Source organism: Dipodomys merriami, unplaced genomic scaffold (assembly GCF_024711535.1).
Source record: "Dipodomys merriami isolate MVZ:Mamm:240054 unplaced genomic scaffold, mDipMer1.0.p SCAF_26, whole genome shotgun sequence".
Lineage (NCBI taxonomy): Eukaryota > Metazoa > Chordata > Mammalia > Rodentia > Heteromyidae > Dipodomys > Dipodomys merriami.
In genome coordinates this window covers 15,512,397-15,538,818 of record NW_027204048.1, presented here as the reverse complement: position 1 = coordinate 15,538,818, position 26,422 = coordinate 15,512,397, and the positions used below count along the sequence as shown (strand labels likewise).

General features: G+C 36.3%; 1 protein-coding gene across 1 annotated transcript in view; it reads right to left on the bottom strand.

The window, feature by feature from the left end:
• Positions 1 to 26,422, bottom strand: part of Tmc1 (transmembrane channel like 1) — a 121,927-nt gene that overhangs the window by 69,642 nt on the left and 25,863 nt on the right. The window contains exons 3-6 of the mRNA XM_070035435.1: positions 25,097 to 25,144; positions 21,903 to 22,065; positions 17,193 to 17,321; positions 770 to 860 (exon numbers count right to left, since the gene is read on the bottom strand). Of these exons, the coding sequence (XP_069891536.1) occupies positions 770 to 860; positions 17,193 to 17,321; positions 21,903 to 22,065; positions 25,097 to 25,144 (431 nt within the window). The remainder of the gene's footprint in view (positions 1 to 769; positions 861 to 17,192; positions 17,322 to 21,902; positions 22,066 to 25,096; positions 25,145 to 26,422) is intronic.

The window sequence follows — 26,422 nt, the reverse complement described above, 5'->3', positions numbered from 1 at the left end:
TCTCTTGGATTGTCAAGATATTTATCCCTACCTCAAAATGACATGGTAATGAGTTTTGAAATATCTTTCTGTCACTAAATATTACTTTCTTGTGAAAAGAGAAAAGAGCAAGTTTTATATCCTGTGTATTTTCCACCATCCTCAGACTAACCTAATTCAAAATCATGTTTATTGTCAGCCACAGTGGTTCAGACCTATTATCCAAGATATTTGGGAGGTCGAGGAAAGAGAATTACAAGCTAGGATTCCAAGTTTTGGATCAGTTGAAGTAACATAATGAGAGGCTATTTCAAAAAATATTGTCCAAAAATATTTATTGACCCCTGTGTTAGAGAAAATGCTGACTGCCCCCCAAAAAGTCTGAGTATTCTACCAGGAGTAAGAAAGTAGGAATTAGAATATGCTCTATGTTTAAGTAACATTCACTATGTGATGAACATGATGAAATATAAATGAGATACAGTTCCTGACTGTAATTCTCCAGGTCATTTCAACACAGGGTGATCATGCAAATCTGTCTCTTAGTATACAGCAGTATACATCAACTTAAATTTTCCTTCCTCCACGGTTGATTTTTAATTGCCTCTCCACAAATTTTAATACGCAGGTTCACTGCATGTGTAGTTACATATCTGTGCTTTATGCATACAAGAGGATGGATTTTTGGTTTTAACCTCTTCGATATAAACAATGTTCTGCCTTTTTGGGGGGGTGGGGAGAGCGGAGAGTTGACATGCTAGATGCCAGAACAATTTGTGAACATACCTACCTTGGCCATCATCATCTTAAATGCAAACCACTGCTTTCCTTTTCCTTTCCCAAGAGCCCCTTCATTCTCGCTCACGAATTTTTTTGCTTCCCTGAGAAAAGAAATCCAAGTAAGAGGTAGAAGTAGGAGACAATTAATAGACTCACAATTTTTATTGCATGTGTAACTTTTCAATTCTAGTGAAGAAGAGTAAGGTAATTTAGTCCCCCTTATTAGTCCTCTAGAGTCATTGAAAAGTAAGGAATTTATGCTAAGTGTCAAAATAGAGAATCCTAGTCTTTCTCATTTCTACTACATGTGAATTTAAATCGGAAGTTTATTTTGGATCCTGGCAATTAGAATGTTTAGTTTTAAAATACTTTCCTTCCCTTAAAAACTTCTTTTATAAAAAATGAGAGTTTAGGACACACTGACATAAAATATACTTACTGTCCTGGTATTTAATACCATAAAAGCAAGTGTGTGTGTGTGTGTGTGTGTGTGTGTGTGTGTGTGTGTGTGTGTGTGTGTGTGTGTGTCAGTGTGGGGCCTGAACTCTGGGCCTGGGCGCTGTCCCTCAGCTCTTCAGCTCAAGGCTAGCGCTCTACCACTAGAGCCACAATGCCACTTCTGGCTTTGTCTGCTTATGTGGTGCTGAGAAATCGAACCTAGGGCCTCATGCATGTGAGGCAAGCACTCTACCACTGAGCCACCTTCCCATCCCCAAAGCAAGTATGGTTCAAAGCAGAAAGATCATACTACAAAGCAAATAGGGTTAAAGAAACCCAGGAAAATGATTTTTTTCTTTGTCTTCATGCCAAAAATGGGCATATTTTCTTAAACTAGGGATGAATCCAACTCTTCACTCATTCTACCCCTTGAACCCTAGTCCCTAACCTAACTTTTTGTTTATCTTTTGTTACATTGGTAGCAGAAGCAGCATCATTTTCTCTGGTGTTAGATAAATCTGTAAGTGTTTGAATCATCATGTACTATAAAATACTGTTATTGTGAATATTCAGGACTATTGTACCCAAAAAGTATTCACCAATCTTTCATCTTTTAAGGTGTAGTTTGTGTTTTAAGACGTTTATGTATATCTTGCTTCGAGGGGCTTTGTGAAACCATGGATTCCAAGGTCCATGAAACAGCATTGCACCTGAGGAACCTCATCAGATTTGAATAGCTCTTCATATTATGACAAGAGAAGCTCATATGCTCCTTTCTATTAAGTACAGCATATGGTCTTCAGCTCCTCAGAGAAGAAAAGTCCATAACAACTCTATTTTTAAAGTAATTTTCACTGAACAGACAACCATCAAAAGTGACTGTATTAGAGTTAATACTGAGAGACCAAATTTCCATAGACTTTGTGGCTTCAAACACAGACATTCGCTTTCTGAGTGAAAAGAAATACACATCACCAAATCCCAATTCCCTGACAGCAGATTTCTTAACCAGAAGACATCTTCCACTGTGCAACCAGAAAGAAGTTACGAAAAGAAATTGCATGAGACGGAGATCAGTATTAGTCAGCACACTTCACACCAACATGCCTGTGACAAAGTCACACTGCAAGAAAATAAATTACAGAGTCACTCAAACACTACAAAGCAAGAAAATGTCTATATTTTTCCTGTAGTAAATCTACCTTTCCATCCATTTCCATTTAAGTAAAGAGGCTTGATTCCGTGGCTAAAATGTCATCGGACTTTGTGGCTACTCTTTGAATATCTATTGGCCCTACACGATCCAAAGATCTGACTGAAAAATGTGTGTCATCCCCTTAAACTTCCTGCCAAGATTGTAATCTTGTCCCTGGGTCTCAGGGCTCAAACAAGCCTGGTACAATGTGCTCTGCTCTTTGAGCTGTAACCCCAGACCCAGTGATAAATAATTGAGTGAGGTCTATTTAATGACAATAATACCTGGCCTCATCATTCATTTATCAACCTCTTGTGTTGGTAATTAGAATAATAAAGTCTAGTGGGCTTTCAAGAATGCTTTCACAGTTAGTTGAAGGAAAACACTTTGCCCTAACTTACAAAATAGATAATTTACCCATAACATATGATACAACCCTGACTGCACAGAAGAGTTAGGACATGAGCCTTTGACACATTCTCCTCCCAGGAAACACATTCCTCTCTGGGTTAGGTTAAGTTGACTTTCCTCTCCTCATGTTTTCAATTTGACGTAATGATTGAGCAATCTATTTATCACTCAAAAGTAAATAGAAACCACGCCAAAACTGGTGTATAGGACAACTATAATCAGAACATATATTCATGAACATTTAAAGCAATCAGAAGAATAAAGAGTCTCTTTCTACTGAGTACCATCACTTAAAAAAAAATTAACCTATAGTCAAAAGAACTCTAACTTGTCCGGAAATACTGCTGAGTAACTCAAAGACTGTTACAGAGATTAAAAATCTACACTAGGGATGCGGTGTGGTGATAGAGCACTTGCCTCACACACGTGAGATCCTGGGTTTGATACTCAGCACAAGCAAAAAATACCTGTGTGTGTACGTGTATGTATGTGTGTGTGTGTGTAAAAAGCTTTATGTGTGTGTGTGTATATATATATATTTAAATGCTATTATATATATATGGGTAAAAAGTGATGCTAGTAGTAATAGAACTTCATAATTAGTTCATAACTAGTTTGATACTCAGCACAAGTAAAAAATGCCTGTGTGTATAGATATATGCATATGTATATATGTGTATATATACATATATGTTAAAAGCAGCATATATATAAGGTATTACATATACAGGTAAAAAGCTATGCTAGTATATACGGAGCTCCATAATGAGTCATAATTAGTTAACTTATCTTGTAGTGATTCAGAGTATGTGTTGTTTAAAGAGGTGCCGATGACAGTACTTTCAATAGTTATAATGCTTGGTAGGTTCATCTATAAAATGGGGATGATAATGTAGCTACTTTGGAGGGCTTTCATAGCACTAAAATGGACAGAAAGTATATAGCTATTTGGACTATGATAAACAGCAAAAGCATGATAATTTACCTATGATTAAGAACAATTATGCTAATAAGATTAGTTTTTGTTTCGTAGTGCTTAATACAACACATGCTACCAGTGTGAATTTCAACACTTCTAATGGAACTAACACTGGTGAGAATGGATGATGGATGACAATTGAGACTTGGCTCTGACTGCTGGTACCTTGAATCACTGCAGTTTTATACAAATTTTGAAAGTCTTCTCTATTCTAGATCATTTAAGTCATAATCTCTAGGAGTAAGATACGTGCACCATTTTTTTTAAGTTTCTGATTCATTCCAATGTGCAACAAGTCAGAAGAAAAATTTAGAATTAAACTGAATTCATTTTCTGAGAATACTAAATTTAAGAGATCAAGCAATTGTCAGAGGATTGCACTAAAATAACCCACTCTATCACACACAATTGTTTCCATGTCCCCTCGGAATGCCAGTACTTACATATTCAGAAACATGTTAATTGCCTGTGTGAATAACTTTATTTTCTATATCCCTAGTGCATTCTTGATCTTATATCACTAATGCAGCAAAAATAAGTTGCATATTCAGGTAACCTCTCTTGGCTTGTATATGTATAATATGTATGTATGTATATTTTCTTTTACATACAACTGTTCACAGAAAACATGTATGTAGGCTATAAGGGCTTCCAAAATTTTTATCATTAGCAAACTGTAGTGACCAGTATTTATAAAGAATTCTTAAACAAAGGAGGGGGTAACAATGCTTGACAAGAAATGTACTCATTACCTTACTCGTGTAACTGTAACCCCTCTGTACAGCATCTTTACAATAAAATAAAATTTAAAAATAAAGAATTCTCAAGGCACTTGTTTTACTAGCTCCAATGTTATGTGTGGAGCTACATGAAAGCCAGATGCTGGGACTGGTGAAGAGCTGAAAGCCAACTTGAGCAAGCCAAATCTGTATTCAACTCCAAGTCCCTACTAATGGAAATATTCCAGACTTTGGATACCTTCTTTGGTCCCTCGGGCTCTCAACAGTGTTAATTTTCATGGCTGGCTTAAATGTCAAATAAACGAAAACACATTTTAATCATACCCTGAAGGTCAGTCAAGCATCCCAAGGTAATTTTAGATATATTAAGGGGGTGGGGAGAAAACTAACTAAAGAACTGGGCTTCAGGGGTTTAATATATTAAAAAACAACAACAACAAACAAACACTAGATTCTCTCTCTGCTTACTAATTATTTCCTAATTCTGTGCTGTACCCAGTCTATTGAAAATTTAATTTACCCTTTGAAAACTCTGTTATACTGGACATGGAGCTGTGGCTCAGGTAGTAGAACACTATCCTTGAGCAAAAAAGCTCTGACAACTAACTCCTTTGTACAACTACTTAAAGATAACATAAATAATTTATAGAAGTAAAACAAAAATCCTTTATATTACAGTAGCAAGGGAAAGAAGAACATATAGATTGCCCAGGCACTAAAAATCTAAAAATCTTGTGCTCTGTTTTAAATATTGAACATAGCACAAACTGGCTTTCTTTTGTAGAAGAACAAAAATATCTAAGATTATACTATTAGCATTAGCAGTGACAACTGAGGGGTAACAGAATACAGCGTCTCTGAATATGTCACTTAAGTAGTATGCCATATAATAATTTTAAAAAGTCAAAATATATGCCAAAATATGATCGAAGACTTACTTTAAGCTGCAAGCACTTGATAAGAAATAGATAAAAGTCCTCTGCATTCCTATTTACCTGAAAGCAGGATATACATTTATAAAGAGGTCTCCATCAACCCTTATGCAACCAAATTACCATAATGAATTCTTTCTTGGTAGTAATTGTATAAATCACTCATTAGCAATCTTCTTTAAGTTCTATTTACAGGATTTTATGTTTTATTTATTTTGGTTGTCTTTTGTTTTAATGACTATATTTAGCAAGGAATTTCCAGTACTACTACTGAAAAGACAGGCAGTATTATAGACTATAAAGTACCAGGCCATGTCTGTATACATCTAGGAACTTCCCAGCCTACTATTATAACCCTAATGTTTAGCTCAAGGCTAAGGCTCAAGGCTACCACTTGAACCACAGCTGTACTTCTGGCTTTTTAACATTTTTTTTGGTGATTAATTGGAGATAAGAGTCTCACAGATTTTCATATCCAGGCTGGCTTTGAACTGAGATGCTCCTGTGTAGCTAGGATTACAGACTTAAAACCCCTGGCTGGCTGTATTCTTTACTAAAACAAACAAAAGCCCTTTTAGTGATCCTCAGAGGATGCATGGAAAAACAAAACAAAACAAACAAAAAGTTCTTAATCAACAAAGACCTGCAAATGCTAGTGTTTCCTCTCTCACTTATAATGAGCTTATTTTCAGAAGCAGTTAGACATAGAAGAAATTATATGGATACTGTTTTCTCAGAAGGACCCATTGACAATTCTAGTTAAGAAACAGGTATAGTGTGTTTCTATCATCTTTCATTTTCCTTTATACTTGGTCATATTTTCCATAGCATTAACTAAGTGTGTCTTTGGTTCTTAAAATTATGTTCAGTGTTTCGAAGCAGTGAATGTATAGATTTGTTTTCTGCCGTTTCAACTCTGCTAAGGAAAAAGCAACCATGAAGGGTAAAGGAGAAGACAATGAAGGCTTTAAGAATTGTTGAAGACATCGTAGATAATAGTTTTGTTGATATTATGGGACTAGAGGAATTTGCGTAGGCAGAGAAAGCCATTCCAGGCATCAAGCCTGCAGGAATTTCTAGAACAAAGCAAGGATTTCTACCATGAGTGCCACACACATAATCTATCCTCTCAGATACACTAACAATTAAATTCCTTGCAAGGACATGGTGGCTCAGTAAATAGAATGTGTTCATTTTGCTTGGCTCATGTGCAGTCGAAGCAAAGATGTTTTCATGACTTCTGAATACTAGAAAGCAGAAGAATGATGGAGGTGCTGCTTCTAAGTGAGAAAGTTATTGCTTCCAAAGTTTGGTGGATCATTGTTTTCCATCCTGCATTATCTGTTCACATGTGTACCCTTCAAACATTTCATAGTAGTTTGAAGTGTTTCAAACTGCACATATTTAAGAGTGTGAAGTGCAAACGGTTCTGCCTTTTCAATTGGAACTGTATGTTCTATCTTTTGACCCAGAGGGGAGGCAGATTTAAAATGTACTTAAATTCATGGCAGTTCAAACGGTCCTGCAAACAATCAGACCTACCTGGTCAGTCGGATTGCTTGCCATGGGACAAACTTAGATTTGGAAAACAGCTCCATGTACTTTAGAAACAAATCTCCTATGAGGCCATCACAGAGCACACAGTATGTCCACGTGTGAGCTAGTCTTTTTGCCAAATTGACTTGAGTCTCACCATTTTTGTGTCCTTTCAAAACTACCCCAACCCACAGAACTGACACCTGGGGAGGCCGTGACCAGCAGGATCACAAGTAGAAGCCAGCTTAGTCCAAATGGTCACCAGACTCCACCTTAAACCAGGAGCTGAACACCATGGTGAATGCATGCAGCTGTGTGGATGGCTAGGATCAAAAGTGTGGTTCCCGGGTAGCCTAGGCATCAAAGTTTTCAAGTCTCCGTCTCAATTTAAGAAGCTAGTCATGATGATACATGCTATCCTCCTAGTATGAAGTATAAAATAGGGGGATCAAGGTCAAGATAAAGACTGGCAAGAAGCGAGAGCCTACTTCAAAATTTACCAGTATAAATCATGGCTAAGTGTGCAGCTTAGTAGTAGAACATTTGCCTAGCAATCAGGAGACCCTAAGTTCAAACCTCAGCACAGAAAAAAAGAATACCAATCTATGCACAAAATATAAAAAGTAATTTTTTCCTTCTGTAGATATATCAGTGCTTATGTGTATATATAATTGTATATAGATATATTTACAGGTATATATGTAAATGCATGTATATATTACAAAAATATCAACACCATTGTTTTTCTTACTGTCATCTAATTGTTATTAAAATGCTTTTCAAACATAGTAAAGATTAACCATTTTCATGCTATAGCAACACACTTAATTACCACTCCCTCTTCAAAATAGTAAACAATTTATCTTTCCTTCATTTTACATATATATATATATATATATGCATATATATATTCTACAGAAACTACATAAAGAAGAGGGTTATCTTAACAATAAATACTTTACCTAAGATGGATGACATCTTCCCAAAACCTCAAGGACAAATTTTTCTAACTATTGTTCATTTTCCCATTAAGTACACATTTGCTTCCTTCTACTGCTAATGTAGTATGTCAAATTTATTCAAAAACATTTCTGGCTAATCATAAGTGATAATTAATGCATTTTTCTTTTCAATCACCTTTCAAAAATAACATTATATTTATAGTCTAATAAAAATGGTGAAAATTAGCTGTTACTGGTAGTAAGCATGCAGAAGAATATAATTCAGTAATTTACTATTGAGTAAAACGTGTTGGCAAGTAGCATGCTCTGGCAATCTGAGAAAACTGATTCCATAGCTATGCTATACAACATGTACATTAGATCACAATGGGAAATAGAGTGTGATGAGGCTTGATAAAGTTCATAGTGGGCAAGGTGTGGGTCAGAGATGGAGCAAGTACTTATCACGCTTCAAGCCCTTGGTTCTGTACACAACACACACACACACACACACACACACACACACACACACACACACACACACACACACACACACACACACCAATAACAAAATAACAAACTAAAAAAACATGGTTGCCAGGCACCAATGGCGCACGCCTGTCATCCTAGCTACTCAGGAAGCTGAGATCTGAGGATCGCGGTTCAAAGCCAGCCCAGGCAGGCTTATTATCTCCAATCAACCACCAGTAAGCCAGAAGTGGTGCTGTGGGTCAAATGGTAGAGCATTCACTTTGAGCTGAAGAGCTGAGGGACAGAGCCCAGGCCCAGAGTTCAAGCCCCATGACCAACCAAAAAAAAAAAAAAAAAGAAAGAAAAAATAATAGATGAGAGTAACCATACCATACCTTCATCTGCCAGAAAGAAATCATTAGAATTTTCTGTCTATTTTTATTATCTATTATTATTATTATTACCACCAATCAGCAAGAATTTCAGGAAACATCCTCGAATTTTAATATATATAAACCCATTTTTTTATGTTTGCTTGGGTTTTTGGGGTTTTTTTCTTGGTTTTATGTTGTTTTGTTTTTGTTTTGTATGCTGTGGGCTCAAACTCAGGGCCTAGGTGCTAACTGAGTTCTTGTCAAGGCTAGTGTTCTACCACTTTGATCCACAGCTCCACTTCCAGTGTTCTGCTGGTCAGTTAAAGAATCTAATGTATTGTCCAGCCTGGCCTGAACTAGAGAGTAAGACCTTGTCTCAAACAAATAAATAGTAAATAAATAAGTATTTATAAGGTAGCAATTACCATACGCGAGTTAAGCAGCCCAGTATTATCCTTTATTTCCTTTATTTACCTGGTCATCCTAGCCTTTAACTAGCCTTTAAATATCATGTTAATGATCCTCCTATTTTGGAAATGAGTATCCAACAGCAACAGAAAATGTCACTAATATTGTCACCTACACAGGAGCCATTAATCAAATGTGATGGACAAAGTAATCTGCTAGATTCTGAGCAAATAAGGAGCTGAAGGTACTTTCTAGGTCCAGAAAAGCTCAAAATCTATTCTGAAAAGAAGCTTTACACATAATTTAAAAATGCAGTGCAATGCCAAACAAATCATTCAAAATCACTGATCTCTTTGTTTCCATATATATATATATATATATATATATATATATATATATATATATATAGTTATATAGTTATATAGTTATATAGTTATATAGTTATATAGTTATATAGTTATAATAATATTCACCTGGAAAAAAAAAGTGAAATGATGGTTTAAAAATCATAACAAGTAACATGCAACCAATGATTACTATATGCCAGGCACTATTTTAAATGGTTCATGTCTTTTGATTAAATTCTTCAATAATTCTACATAATTGTACCTTTTTGTTCTCAGTAAGGAAACTCAAGACAAAGGTGTTAAGAAACTATTGATAAATTAGCCTAAACAGAAAGGACTATGGGATATTTGAACTACCTGTGTCTGAAAATGGAACCTTTTAAAAATGATCATAATGCCTACAGCAAGCACTACCTTTGTAGTCACTGATGTATCCTGGTAGTTTTCTTTCTTTTCTTTCTTTTTTTTTTGGTGGTTAATTGGAAATAAGAGTCTCCCTGACTGAGACCCTGGGTTCGATTCCTTAGCACCACATAAGCAAAAAGAAAAAAAGCCAGAAGTGGTGCTGTGGCTCAAGTGGTAGAGCACTAGCCTTGAGCTGAAGAGCTGAGGGACAGCGCCCAGGCCCAGAATTCAGGCCCCACGACCAGACCCAAAAAAACAAACAAACGAAAAGAGTCTCCATGACTTTCCTGCCCAGGCTGGCTTCGAACTACAATCCTCGGATCTCAGCCTCCTGAATAGCTAGTATTACAGAAATGAGCCACCAGCACCTGGCTTGTATCTTGTTTTCAATAAAAGCTTCACTTAAGATTTTTTCCTTCAAGAAAGACAAAAAAAAAAAAACTATTGATATGGAGTTACTAACAACAGAAAAATAGATGACAGTATTATATTTTGGTGCAGGAATTGTCTGTAGCTTCTCTTTAGATAAAAATAGAAAGCATTGTAACTCAGGTGGTGGTACTGTAGGCCTTCACTGAAGGCTTGTATATTCTGAAGGCTTATACTTCAGTTGAGCTATTGGTTAAAAGTAGTCAAAAAGCTGGGTGCTGGTGGCTGATGTCTATAATTCTAGCTACTCAGGAGGCTGAGATCTGAGGATTGCAGTTCAAAGCCAGCCCGGGCAGGAATGTCTGTGAGACTCTTATCTCCAATAAAGCACTCAAAAACCCAAAAGTGGTGCTGTGGCTCAAATGGTAAAGTGCTATCCTTGAGCTAAAGAGCTGAGTGACAGTGTCCAGGACCAGAGTTCAAGCCCCATGACTGACCAAAAATTAAAAAATGAGTCTAGAATCACTGGTTCATACCTATAATCTTAACAACTCAGGAGGCCGAGATCTGAGAATTACCTTCAAATCCAGCCTCAGTAGATACATGAGAGACTCTTACCTCCAATTAAACAACAGAAGGCCTAGCTTGAATAGTAAGGTGCCCACTATGAGTGAAGAGCCCAAGTCAGAGTTCAAGCCCCCGTATTGGCACAAAAAATGAAATGTAAAGATTCAAAACAATTGAAGGCAATGTTGGTGGGTTGTTCACAGGCATGAAAAAACTTCCTGTGTGAAATCTTGTCTCTTCACATTATCAGGTGAAAGAAAGATTTTCATTAACTAACATACAAACCATGATTGTTGCTCACAAACACCTTAAGATCTAAGTAAGATGGAGAGGAAAAGGAGTCTAAAGGAGAGTGGTTCACAGATGGCTTCAACAGAAAAATTAACAGTGGGTTTTTTTCACTTTTTTAGGAATATATTAGTTACCCAAGTGGGGGGAGGGGGGAGAAAAATAAATTAGCTGCACAAGGTAGAATGTTCCCTTAATGGCTAGCTGATCGTTTAACGCACCTGTTTAAGTGTAAATGAAATCCTAAGGGTAAGTTTCTTGGCTTTACTGGGTATCTCATTAGTAAATCACCTGGCATGGTCTGTCAATGGACGGTTCCCAGAAGTATTGCGTCATGGCACCACAAGTCTAGAAACTTACATAGCCAATATAATGGCTAAGTAAGGTATTCTATAGATGAAATTTTAGTCGCTGGCTTCTAAAAGGTCAGATTCTGTTTTAAAAAATGTATATTTGGAGTATTCCTATATCTTAATCTGTGGATGCATAAAATGTTAGAATTGTCCTCTGCTCAAAATAAGTGTTTTTAAATACCCAGCTAAACAGGACCATTGTGGCTCAACTTGTTTCTTATTATAATATCCATAGACACATTCTTTGAGTGAATGGTTCCTATGTTACTACATTGTGTAGAAGAAAGACCCTGTATATGTGTTCTGTTGAAGCTGGCTAGAGGTCAAGTGGTCCCCTCTCTTGAGCTCTATCTTTGCTCTGAACTGATTTTGTCAAATCACTTGACCTGGGAAGACTGCGGCTGGAAATCCATGGGCCATACTCCAAGTTCTTTGCTTTATAAATAAATCAATAAAAGCTCAAAGAGCTGAAATTAGGATCAGCTCTGAGATCAGGGCCTAGTCTCTTAATCTTCAGAGAACAACCAATTCTAAGACAACAAAAACAAGATGCTTGGTTATTTAAGTTTAGTCTTAAGGGCTTTTAATGTTTTAATCTACCACTTAGAATGTTCTGATACAGTTCAAAGTTTTTGGTTTCAGGATGAATGAGACCAGTTATTTTCCACCCAGATGTTTTATTTCACCTGTGATGGCAGCTATGATGTAATTACTGCCACATTTTATGGGTAGGAATGATCTAGTCATCCAACTTCTCAGCAAATGCCATGAGCTACTTAAGAACAAAACATAATTAGTAGCTTCACTGGTGGGTAATTTAAAGTTAGATAATGAAAGAAGGAAGGAAGAGTGCAAGGGAAAAGAAAAGAACTGAATTCAGGTAAATGGGAGGAAAAAGCTATTTCCCTCTCTTTGCTTGTAATACAAACACACACACACACACACACACACACACACACACACACACACACACACACACACACACACACACACCCCTATTTAGTAAACTATGTGAAGCAGAGTGGCTTACTGATTTTCTGTTCTTTAAAGTTTAACATAGAAGCTCTCAATCCTGATTCATACCAGTGACTTTTCACTTAGAGTAAAAAGTTAAAATCTGAGTCATTGGTCATTTGTGCTAGGCATACCTGTCCCTCTACCTAGATATTATTATTTACTAGACTTAAGGATACATGTACTGGATGTGTGAAACTGTACAAGGAAACATTAAATCATGCAGAGAAGATAGAGCACAATTCTTCAGTGACAGTCAAAAGGAAGGAGATAATTTCCTCTCAGCTCTAGAAAGTCAAACCCGTATTTGATGTTGGTATAATTTGGGGAGGGGAAGGAGAAAAAATTGTTTAAATAGGGATACAGGTGGACCCATTGCAACAATGAGATGTACAAGAAGCTATGTTGAAAAACGAACTTTACAATTTATGCGGGGTGGAGGGGTGTAGCTGAGGAGGTGGGAGGGAAGGGATGATAGGGGAAAAACAAAGGAGGAGGCTGGATAAGAAATGTACTCATTATCTTGCTCATGTAACTGCATGTAACTGCCACCTCTTTGTACAGTATTTTCACAATAAAAAACTTAATTAAAATATTTTTTAAATGCTGAGCTCTGTTTTTTGAGCCATGTTTGGGAGTTCATATGGATTTGCAACCATTTCCTGGTGCTCTTGCCTATGTTTAGCCATCTTTTGGCTTGTTGGTATTTTTTTTTGCAATGCTGTAGTGATTAATACCCCCAGGGTCTTGAACATAGTAGATAAGTGCTCCACTACTACCATGGGGTTGCATCCCAGGCTCTATTTATTAACCATCATTGGCACTCACAGCCTGGTGATGCTCATGTTCCTAGTTGTAGATGTTTATATATACCCACACATATACATGTATATATTTTATCTCTGATTAACCAACAAAAAGCCAGAAGTGGAGCTGTGGTACAGGTGTTAGAGCACCAGCCTTGAGCAAAAAAGCCAAGTGAGAGCATGAAGCCCTGAGTTCAAGCCCCAGTACTGACACAAATAAATAAATATAAATAAATAAATAGCAATCTTACCTGAATCACTTTACCCTCAGAACTATAAACTGCTATTCCCAAAGGTTCATATCTTGGAACACTGACCTTGTTTAAAATTTGTTTTGTAAAATTTCCCAAGTTGGGCTGGGATGTAGCTCAGTGGCAAAGCACTTGCCTAGTAAATGCAACACCCTAGGTTTGATCTTCAATACCAAAAGACAAGACAGAGACAAAAAAATACATTTAAAATATCACAAGTTTTTCAAAGTCCCAACGCAGATCCAAACTTGTGATTTAAACATCTTTCCCAATACTTTTGAACCTAATGTTTCCATAGACTTCGCAAGATCGAAGACGGATGGCTAATTCTGGGAATAACACAGTGTTTAGAAACACACTTCTTAGAGTCGATTAGTCTGAAAGAAATAAAAGGTGGACGGACACTAGCTGGTTCTCATGCCTGAGAAGCATTAGGACAGAGAAAAGTTCCCAGAACCCGCTCTAACTGACTGTTCACTCGGACACTGTGATTGCCATCCATGGGGGAGAAACCCAATACAGCACTGGAACACATACAGAGGGAGACAGGTCCAGCCCTTTAGTATTCAGAACTTCATCACAGAGCCTGAACACAAAGAGCATCAAGCAGCCCAGGGTTGCTGGCTCCTGCTGTGCAGAGACTTGAAACGCCAGAATGTAAAAGCCAGGTCCACAGATCATGGAAAACCACCAGTAAAGGCCTGCTGACAGGTGAGCAGCCATCGTAGTTTCTTCTCTGGGCCTGAGTTTGTTTTTCCATTCCATGAGCTGACTTTGGCTTTGTGGTTCTGAATCATTGACTTGGTGACATGGCTAGCTTGCTCTATCGCTGGTCTGGGGGGAGGCAGCAGATTTGAATGTCTGCAAGGTCCAATCCAGCAGAAGAAATAAGCAATGTAGATTCTTTGAGAACTATTCTAAATGAAGAGTGAGCTTCTCATTTACAGGGACAGTTCTTAGAGCACCAGCTGTAGGGATGTGGCACAAGGGAATGTTTTAAACATAAGATCTCCTACAATTTTCAAAAATATATAGGCACAAAAAAATCCTATGATTAGGTAAGCCTAAAACATTTTAAATGGACAGTTTTATTAATACATATTTTAACCACAAAGTACAAGAAAGGCATTTAGAGAAAGAAAAGGGAACAAAAAGACATTTGGGCCAAATAAGAAAGAAATACTCATGTTCTAGTCTGAGCTGAGCTGCAGGCTCCTATTTTCAACTTCTGCCCTAGTACTAGGATTCAGTGTTCTCTTACTTTTCAGAGCAATTACCACTTCTCACTTCAAAGACTTTGTAGTCCTTGGACTTCAGTCCAAGCATATGGCAGAAGATTACCCTAAGGATACAAATTAGAGGGTTGAAGAGGAGTTTGACCTTTTAATTCCTTTAGTTTGAACCTCAAAATCAGATATCTAATCCAGACTAGGACCAATGTACCCACAATTCCTCAAGGCTCCTGGGGTCTCCTTTGAGCTAGGTTTGGTCTCTGCTAGGCCCCCAAACTCTCTCCATCTCTCCTGTCACATTGTAGGTCATGAAGCATCATTGAATCTGTTCATGGGGGACCTAATAACTACAATTGTCTTTCCCAGATACCCATAATACTTTAATACTTTGTTAAGTGTTTTATATCACTTAGGTCACTTTAAGATTCCCAAACAGTTCCATACATGAGTATAATTTTAGAAGAAATCAGAGGTCGGAAGCATTACACATTTCATCCAACTTTGCAATTTAAATGGATGATCTGAGATTTGCAGTCAAGTTTGAAGCCCATATCTATCTATACTTTTTCAGGGGTGATACAGACAAAAGAGTTTTGTTTCTATCTTTCATGCTACTCCTAGGCATTCTTCCTCAATTTTGTCATTAGAAAATTCACGTTAGCACTTTCCAAAGTATAATCACCTGTGATCGCAGGTTTGGGGTTTTATAGGGCATGCATATTTCAAAATACATTTAGGACCGACAAAGGGCAGCCAAAATTCTATTGTCCAGTTCAGGATACTTCTAAACCCATAAGTTCATGTTATTATCATTTCATTAAAGGGAAAGTATTTCAAGAATACGGGCAAACTGAGGCTAGGGATGGGATGGCGAAAGATGGGAAAAAATAACAGAAGTGACATTGGTGAAGATACATTGTACTTATAACTCGACCTGTGGAATTGAATTTGTACAACCACTTATTAAAATCATAATTATTATACAAGCACACACGCACACATGCACACCCCCCCACACACACACATTAGATTCCTTGAACAAGGGAGTCTGCGTGTCACTGCCTCCATTCATGCTAAATATGTTTATGCACAAAGAGTTTCTGGGCAATCATTGTGTAATGTTGCTGTCCCTGAGTTTATTTTGCTCAAAGTTAGCACTCTACCACTTGCACCCAGCACTACTTCTGGCTTTTTGGTGGTTGATCAGAAATCAAAGTCTCAGAGACTCTACTGCCTAAGTGGGCTTTGAACTACGCTTCTCATGGTTCAGCCTCCTGAGTAGCTAGGGTGACAGATGTCATCCACCAGTGAGTGCCCAGCTAGTGCTGTAAGTTTTTAAATGATGACTAGATCCCAGAACAGAGGGTTGATCTTGAATTTCATCTTTCTTCTTCTTCTTTTTTTCAATCAGATATAAGGTAATCATCGAAGTAAAACGATTTCCTTAACTAACATATAAACTCTTCCAGAGCCATGACTCTAGAGCAAACTATCTTAACAGCTACTTTACACTCTGCTACCATTTTAACAGCATCATTAGTTAGACAGATTTCAGGAAGTAAGTTCAGGAAACTTAGCACTATTTATTTTCAAAATAAAAAAAACTTGTGGAAAAGTAGTATTTGTTCAAAATTTGGGAGACACAGGCACATCAACACACAACACTTGAATGTTCTCTTTATTTACATCCTGCAGCCCCCAACCAGAGGTGAATCTGCTCCCATCCCCCAAGCGGCATGCTCTTTGGATCTTGCATATGAGAAATTTATAAATCTGCTCTGAGCATATTGTACCCACATTACCAGTCAGCATCAAACTGAAACTGGATCACTGACATATTACCAAAGAATCACATATTAGCATATGCCTTAATTGGAATCCTATTTGCTGGACTGTTGACTTAATATACTCACTCTGTCTTCAAAAGATCCATCACCTGAAAAAAAAACATCACCTGAAAAATAATCATAGGACCCTAAAGAGAAACAACAGTGGGCAAACACATTAACTTACAAAGTTTAACTACATTTTCTCTTTCAGGGAGATGGTAATCAATAGGCTAAAATAAGGAGAAATCAAGTTAAGAAGCAAATGGTTGAAAGTAACCACAGAGGTTAAAAAATCTTTACCAGGGAAAATATGATATGTGTGTATATGTATATATAGTATGTAACTTACCTAAATAACACATCATACTATTTTCTACCATATATAGCAGATACATGGTAGAATATATAGATAGATAGATAGATAGATAGATAGATAGATAGATAGATAGATAGATAGATAGATATAGATATATATAGGTAATACTGTGACGATTTATGAGATCAGTATCAAAAGAAAGTTTCTACATTATGAAAAGTAGCAACATACTTGAGAACTTCAATTTTCTTCTCCATTTTCCAAGGTTTGCATTTGACATTAGCAATCATTTGTCTCTTCTCATCTAACTCTGCCTTCAATCTTTCCAATTCTTCCTGGTCAATTTCTTCTTCTTCCTCTCTTTAATGAAAAACCAAAACAAACCGTAAGATTAAGCTTTGCTTGACTCCAGAACTTAAAAAAGGCTAATGTTAGATACTCAGCATTTTGTTTAGCATAGACATATACAGTCAATATGAAGACCTATAAGAATTGGAACATTGATTCAGGATTATTGGAATTATTATAATGTTAAACAATACTGTTTTCATTCTGAAGTCCTGAAACAAATTTATCTTCTTCTATTCCTAGCCTTGAGCTCTCAGAACTAGGAAATATATGAAAATAACAGTTACAGATCAATAAAGATATTTGCCTCTTTTCTTTTTCCCTCATGTACCTTGTCTCTCTTCATTTAAAGGCTTTATTTTTCAATAAGGATAATAAATTAAATGTGAAGCTGTCTTTGAACTGCCCTTAAAATTTTTAAATTAGCCTTGTCTCAAGAGAAAGAGGGGAAAATGAAATGGAAAAAACTAAAAATCTATTTCTCAAAAGTAACCTAATCTGTTAATTAAGCTCAAGACTTCAATTGATAAAATTCAACCTGAAATATATTTGGTGGAAGAAAATCCCTTTGAAGAGAACTTCAAAGGAGTTTGAGTTCTCACTATGTTCCTAGTATTACAAAAATAGAGTCTGTAACTCAAAGAAAACAATCTAATACAAAGTACATAGCTGTAAGTGAACATTGTAATACTATATTGTAGAAATCAATGTTTGATAATAGGTTCAGATATTAAGCCATTGTCTCAATTCAAACACATCTATTATACTTAATATTGTGGTAATGAGACTGAGATTCTGTAAGTCACAATTTGCTTTGTCAGTTGGCCCAGTTTTATACTTAGATTATAAAAGCTATAAATAGGAACTCAATCTGCTTCCTGTTGGCTTCCTGCTACTTCCTGTTTGCTTCCTGGTGTAACCTTAAAAACACTTTTTTCACTCCAGGAGCTGAAGGATCTCTCCATACCTTCAGTGAGTCTAATCTGCCCGTTCTCCCAATGCTAGCAGACTCAGATTGATCACCCTCTACACAAATCAGCTGCTCAGGTTTCGCATCTACCCTGTCATTTCTATCTTTCCATTGTTCATTCAGGTTGTAGCTGCTTCCTAGATCTGCTATCATCATATTTTTTTTTTAAATTCTCTATCTGACTACTCAATAGTCTAGTCCACAGTTGCTTTATTTATAATACTTTAATGGTTTTCTTTCCAAATTTTCTTAAATTAGCTGTTGAAGTCTCATTCCTCATTAGACCATGACTAATAAACAAACTATAAAGTATTCAGTGCCACTCAGAAGTATATTTTGTCATTCAATAGACTCAGGACTAAGTACTAGTTACTAGTAAATTTTTGATTGCCATTAGGTTATTTATGTTTTAATTACCATTAGTTTATTATGTAAAAAAATCTATGGTGCTCTATAACCATGGCATAAAATAATTAATACTTTTCAACTCCACTTACATTCATAGTCAATTGTTTCTTTTTAATTTGCCAATGTACAATATATAGGTTGGTTTGACTTAAGAATGGAAAACATGTTTTAATGCAAATAATTGACATTATTTCTCTATTAAATCTAAATTATATACTTATTTATTTATTTATGCTGGTACTCAGTTCTGAACTCATCATTGAAACATGCCTATAAAACTGAAATTTTTACTGGTTGTTTTTCAGATAAGGTCTTGAAAGCTACCTACGTTAGGAACAGCTTTTTGTTGAGAAGGATCTCATAGACTCTTCTTCTGACTGAGATAGTTTTGAACCACAATCACAACAATCTCAGCTTCTGAAGTAGCTAACATTACAAATATGAGTCACTGACACCTGGCTGAAGATGTTCCTGTGGCTGAAAACAATTATTGAACTGGCTGTTGGTGGCTCCTATCTGTAATCCTAGCTACTCAAGAGGCTGAACGTGGGACAATAACAATCTGAAGCCAGCCTGTGCAGAAAAGTTCACTCAACTGCTGTTCACCTAATAGCTAGGCACAGTTGTTCTACCTATATGTGAGACTGAGATCAGGAAGATTGCAGTTCCAGCCAAACCCATGCAGAAAAAGTCTCTGAGACTCTATCTTATTGGGAGACTATGGATATTATGATATACACCTGTGATCCCAGCTACTTAGGTACAAATAGGAGGGTTATGATCTGAGACCAGCTTATGCAAAAGACTCTACCTGAAAATTACACTAAAGCAGAAAAGGTTGGAGCCATGTTCAAGTATTAGAGTATCTACCCAGCAAGCACAAGACCCCAAGTGTATATTCAAAACTTTCCTGGATATTTTGGGGTTATTATCCCAAATCTAGTGTTCACATCAAAGCAAACTATAATCACTCCCTGCCAGATGCTGGTGATATAGAAAAGACATTTATTTCTACACTGAATGACTCCAGACTGGGATATTTTTTAAGACTTTGTTATTAATTGTTGATTGTTCCCAGAAGGACTATACTCTGCTGTGGAATATACTGATTGACAGATAAGTTGTCTTTAAATATGCAAGGAATTAAAATACTGCTCTCACTAACATTACAAAGAAACTACTTTTCTAGGAACACACCACAGAAGGGCTATTCATAATTTTTTAAAAGATGTAGGATACATACATTTTTCTTTCATCTTCCAAACTTTAGAATTAATCTGTGCAAGAAAAAATTTCTATCTTAAGCTCAATTAAACAGTTGTTAAGGAAAAGAAGGCATAACATCTGAATGTTTCACTACTATGAATATATTACTTATTCTCTTAAAACTGGGTCAGACAAAAGTCTCTAATGCTATTATAAATACTCGAAAATGTCTAACAAGGCAGTATTTCTTAACTGTCTCCAAAGAAGGAGCCTCAATTTCAGTTGATTTCAAATGGTTTGTCAGTGAAGGGGAAATTCCCTGGGGCATTGCTTGAACATGTTCACACACAATAACAGACCCTGGATGAGTTGATACAAATCAGTGTGCTCTGGTTTTTCTACTAATTTACTTTGAAGTATATTTGCTAATAATTTTTTAAAGAAAATTGTTTCTTATCTTCAAAATCAACAATAGAAAGTAGCCCCTAAAATATTGATCTGAAACATCAAAATCATCATAAACAATCAATAACACTATTTAGATTAGACCAAATGTGTTCATGTGATTATAATTTGCAACATCTATGGGGGAAAAGTTGTCACACATGGGTGCTTATGGGATTCTCTGAATCAAAGTGACAATGAAGCCAGTTAAGAATAGACCCTATGTTAGGAACAAAACCTATCTGATTCACCTGGTTCTATCTCACAGAGGATCATACATTGACCAGAAGATCAGAGAAAATTCTACCTTACTTACATTTTTAGAAGGACTTCCTGGGTATAAATGAAGAGAAAAAGCAAATTCTGGAACATAGCCTATAGCATACACATGTCTATTGATGAAATTTATTCAATGAAATACTACTGTCACAAAGCTTAAGGCTTGCTAATAGGACATAATCCTGTATAATAATAGAACTTACAGTCCTAACATTACATGGGACTTAAAAATTGATTTCACTTTATTTCTACAAAGAGCCAAGATTTTTAAAAATACAACATAAAAATAAGTAAATATCTTGGTGTTCAATAGGAAAAGGACAGAAATGTAGAAACTTAAACTAGACTTACACTAAAATATAAAGCAGATGGGATTGAATTTATTCTAAAAAGAAATGCCCTTTGAATGCTAGATACAGAGTAGTCTCATATCATTCATAAAAGTTTAAAATCCAGCCAGCTTGTAATCCCAGCTACCCAGAAGGCTGAGATCTGAGGATGGCAGCTCAAAGCCAGCCTGGAGAAGAAAGTCTGTAAGATTCATCTCACCAACTAACTACAAAAGAAGAAGAAGGAGGAGGAGGGGGGGGGGGAAAGAAAGAAAGAAAGAAAGAAAGAAAGAAAGAAAGAAAGAAAGAAAGAAAGAAAGAAAGAAAGAAAGAAAGAAAGAAAGAAAGAAGAAAGAAAGGAAAGAAAGAAAGAAGCCGCCAACAGTAGAGCTGTGGCTCAAGTGGTACAGATCTAGTTTTGAGCACAAAAGCATAGGGACAGCTCCCAGGTCCTGAGTTCAAGGCCCAGGACCAGCACACACACACACACACACACACACACACACACACACACACACACACACACACACCTTTAAAAACTATTCTTTCCTCTTAAACTATGTATCGCCATAGTTTTCCAACCCCTACTCTGTAAAATAATGTGACTTAAGTTTACTCATGAGGAGTTTTCTACTTAATTTAGAAACAATGTATATATAATTAGTGGGATAATTTAGAAATAATCAAGTTATTTATAATAGCTTAATAACCTATTATGATTTAAATATATCACCAAGGACTTCCTCATACTCCATTCTGTATATATTCCTTTGAAAAACACAAAAATAATTAAATTAAGTGGACTAAAATGGCAGAATTAGATTAAGCCTGTCCTACTGAAACTAGTTTTAATTATCAATTTTAATATCAACAAGTATCTACGAGGAATGGACTTCCTTCAGTGTCAGATGACTTTGAATCAGTAACACATTCTATTATATATCAAGTGTCACTTACGCTCCTCTTCTCAATCTCCTCCTTCTTTCTTTTTCTCTTGCCTTCCTTGTTTCTTCATCCTCTGGTTCAGGTTCTGGGTCATCTTCATTGATAACATCTCTCTTCCGTTTCCTCTTTGGTCTTAAGCTCTCTCTCCTAGGTAGTTTGTCTCCCTCTTCTTCACCTAAATATGTTGATGATTCCATGAGCAACATCAGAAAGTGTTTTTTTCTGTCTCTCTCTTTATATATATATATATATATATATATATATATATATATATATATACACATATATGTACATATATATGTATGTATACATAATATATATGTATAAATACAGAATGTATATGTATATATGTATGAATATACATACCTATGCACATGTACACATATATATGCATATATACAGAATAATGATTTAAAGCAGGAAGGGAGAAAGAGAAAGTAATTGAAAGGGTGAAGTTAAAGTGTGTCATATGCATGTATGTTGGCATTTATGACAATGTGGATGAGCTTTGATGATGTTAACTGGAATAAACTAGTTATAGAAAGACAAACATTGGATGCTTCCACTTGTCTAAGGAAAGGTGTCTGGATTACTCAAGATCAGAAGGAGAGAATCGAATATTGAGGTCAGAAAAAGAGGAAAAGGAAAGGGTTTGCCCAACAGTCGTAAAGTTGCAAATTATCCAAGAATAATAAATTCTTGAGATTACTGTACAATATTATGCCTACACAATCATCTGTTTCCTTTGTTACACATCCACTGGCTCAACAAACCCCAAACTGAAAATATTCAGAAAAACAATATTGCCTTTTCTCCATGTGTACAGGTGGTTTTATTCTTGTTATTCCATGAACAGTAGAGTATAACAGCTATTGCTAGTATTTGTATTGTATTAGGTATTTTAAGTAATCTTAACGATTAAAACATAAAGGGATTTGTGTAAGGTGACACAAAAGTACTTGCCGTCTTACACAGGAAATTTAGCCATCTACATATTGTTGCATGTACTCCAGTATAGTCCTAGAACTAATTCCCAATACACACTCATGATAATTTAATTAACAATATTATATCATCCATTTTGATATTAAGATGACAGATTTCAAAATGTGCTTTCTTATAATAATGAAAATGAATAAAGATATTGAAAACTTGATTAATCAATGTGACTTAGCATACAAAGAACAGTACCTAATAACAGCACAAAATAAGTTTGGGGTACTTTAAATATTTGCTACAGGAACTCATATATATACATATACATATATATTATATTCTTTTATTCTTTATGCCAGTCTGGGGGCTTGAACTCAGCTTGGGAACTGTCTCTGTGCTATTTTTCTCAAGACTAATGCTTCACCACTTAAGCCACAGCTCCACTTCTAGTTTTGTTGATGGTTAATTGGAGGTAAGAGTTTCATAAGCTTGTCTGTCCTTGCTGGCTTCAAATCACAACCTCAGACAGCAGCCAGCTCATTTGCTAGGATTATAGGCAGGAGCTAGTGGTGCCTGGCTTATATTCTGATCCATAAACAAGTGCCAATACATTCAGGAGTCTAAGCATCATACAAGTTTTATTATTTCAACCATAAGAGAATTAAATTTTTTAAATATCTTTTAAGAATTATTTATTTAGGGGCTGGGAAGGTGGCTCAGTGGTAGAGTGTTTGCATTGCATGCCTGAGGCCCTGGGTTCAATTCCTCAGCACCACATAAGCAAAAAGAAAAAAGCTGGAAGTGGCGCTGGGCTCAAGTGGTAGAGCACTAGCCTTGAGCTAAAGAGCGGAGGGACAGCGTCCAGGCCCAGAGTTCAGGCCCCATGACCGGACCCCCCCACCAAAAAAAAAGAATTATTTATTTATATTTATTTTATTTATTTATATGTATATGTATTATTAAGAATTATTTATTTATTTTATAGTACTGGAGTTAGGACTCAGGGTCTTTACTAAGCACTCTTAGTTATGACTTAAGTCATAACTTCATGCCTTGGATAGTTTTTAGGTAGAATCGCATGCTTCTGGAAGATACCGATCCTTCTACCTTCATCTTCCAAGTAGTTGAGAGGACCAACATAAACCACCCTACCCAACAGCTTTCAAAAAAGTTTAGTGGGGTGACAATAGATGTATGAGTGGAAACAATCCAATTTCCCTGAATTTAGTTTTTAATCTATTAAAGTTGCCCAGTTTTATCCTACATTAAGTATGAATTATTAAAATTACCTATTGCCATTTTAGAAACAAAAATCAGTTTTTTATATTTTATCTAGTTGCCAATGTTCCGATTCTAAGGAGCGAATTGGCTGCCCGCTAGACTCCCAACACTGATGTCTGGCTCAAGTCACGGCACCAGGACCTATGTGAGATGCTGAACCATCTAGAAGGCACTTGAGTGATAAAACAAAGGGCTTGTGAGGACTCACTGGCTGTCACAGTGTGTCCTGATTGTCCCCTAGCTACACTCTTCTTTAATTTCATTTTTAGTAAAATCAAAGCTTTTGTTCATGTAAGGTCACATCATGTGTTTGATCTAAGTCTGTACAAAGTAAAAACAAGACAAAGTCAAATAAAACAGCCATGAGCTGGGTATAAAAAGTCGTGCTCTTCCAGGTCAGTGCCTCCTGCCTTCATTCTGAGCTACTCTGGAGGCTGAGTATTTAGGATGAAGACTCAAAGTCAGACCAAGTAGGAATCAAAAAACAAAACAAAACAAAAGCCTGCTATCTCCAGCAAAAAAAAAAAAAAAATGGTGGATTCTAAGCATGAATCAAGTGGTAGAGCGCTAGCCATGCACAAGAAATCTCAGCATGAGTGTGCACGCACATGTGCACACACATACACACACACACATTATTTTATTTGAATGGAAGCACCAAGCTAGTCAACTGAGTCAAAACAGCCAATGTATTCTATTATATGACCCATCTTAGAGGAAAACTATTATATTTGAAGACTTTTAAGGTAAAAGAAGAACTATAAGAAAGCAAAATGTTTTGAACTACACCTAGATCACTAATAATTTATAAGTTGTGTGTGTGTGAGAGAGAGAGAGAGACAGACAGACAGACAGAGAGAGAGAGAGAACTGCAAATGAGGATTTTCTTTGTTCTGTTTGTTTGAAACACAAGCCCACAAAATGACAGGAGGAATCCCCCGACTGCTACAATGAACAGGAGCTGGTTTCCTAAGGTATATTCTGCTTACTTGAGCTTTCCTCAGTATCCTCTTCTTTTTCCTCCACTTGGATTTTCACTGTTGAAGAAAGTATAAGTACAGCAATTATTTAAATGCCTGTATAATTGTTAATAACTGACTTCTACTTTTATTATTTCTATAACAATCTTGTGCAGTTAATAAAAACATTTCTAAATAAATGTGTCAAAGTGAACATTATTTGTTGAACATGTAGAGCCACAACCTCTTGCACAATGCTAAGTAAAGATTGCTCTACTTTATAGCCTACAGAGATTTACAAAATCTATCAACTGTAAGCCTATCAGCTCAATTCAAAGTAACTTCAATGAAAATAAAATCTGCATTACAATAGCTACATTGAGGTTTCTTGGGTCATTTCGTTTTATGAGAAACTGAATTATCAGTAAAGCTATATCCACATGCCCAAACTAATTATGTTGTAATAACCAAACTACTTACAATATAGAAAATTCATTCAAAGTAGCTTGAAGTAGCATGGGTAAGTCTTTAGAAAAAATGCTTAAAGGTCTCATCTTTCCGTATTTTAATGATTTTATAGGTATTATGTTAATACAACATATATGTCCCAATAGCTGATTTGCCTTCATAACAAAGGAATAGGTACATTCATAATCCCATATAGCACAGTTTTGAAATTTGCTTGGCTGCAGTGAGGTTTGAACTCAAGACTGTGATTCCTAGGCATGTTCTAGCACTTGAGCCACACGCAAGCCCCTTTGTTGTCAGTTGTGGGGCCTGAACTCAGCCTGGGTGCTGTACCTCAGTTCTTTAGCTCAAGGCTAGCTCTCTGCCACTGGAGCCACAACACCACTTCCGGCCTTTTCTGCTTATGTGGTGCTGAGGAATTGAACCCAGGGCCTCATGCACTCTACCGTTGAGCCACCTTCCCAGCCCAGCCCAGCCCTTTTTAACTTCAGTTATTTTTCTGATAAGTTCTTGCGCTTTTATCCAGACTATGATCATGCTGCCTACACATGCCCATGTACCACTATACCCAGCACTCGATAAAACACTTGTTTTATTTCCCACCCCATATTCATATAGCATTTGGGTATTTTGTTTTTGTTTTAGTTTTTCCTTCACTTTTGTAAAAGAATATACAAAAGATTATATAAACGTTTTAATAGTATGGTAATATAAACTAAACATTAATTGGCAAAGCTTTTTCTAATCCCAACCTAATGCCCCCTGATTACGGGTTCAGTGACCCCGAGATGGAATTCTACAGCTTGCTTTAATAGAAATGAAGACTACACTACTGCATAAAACTCAATGTCTAGTGTACATTATGTACATATTATATACACCAATTTA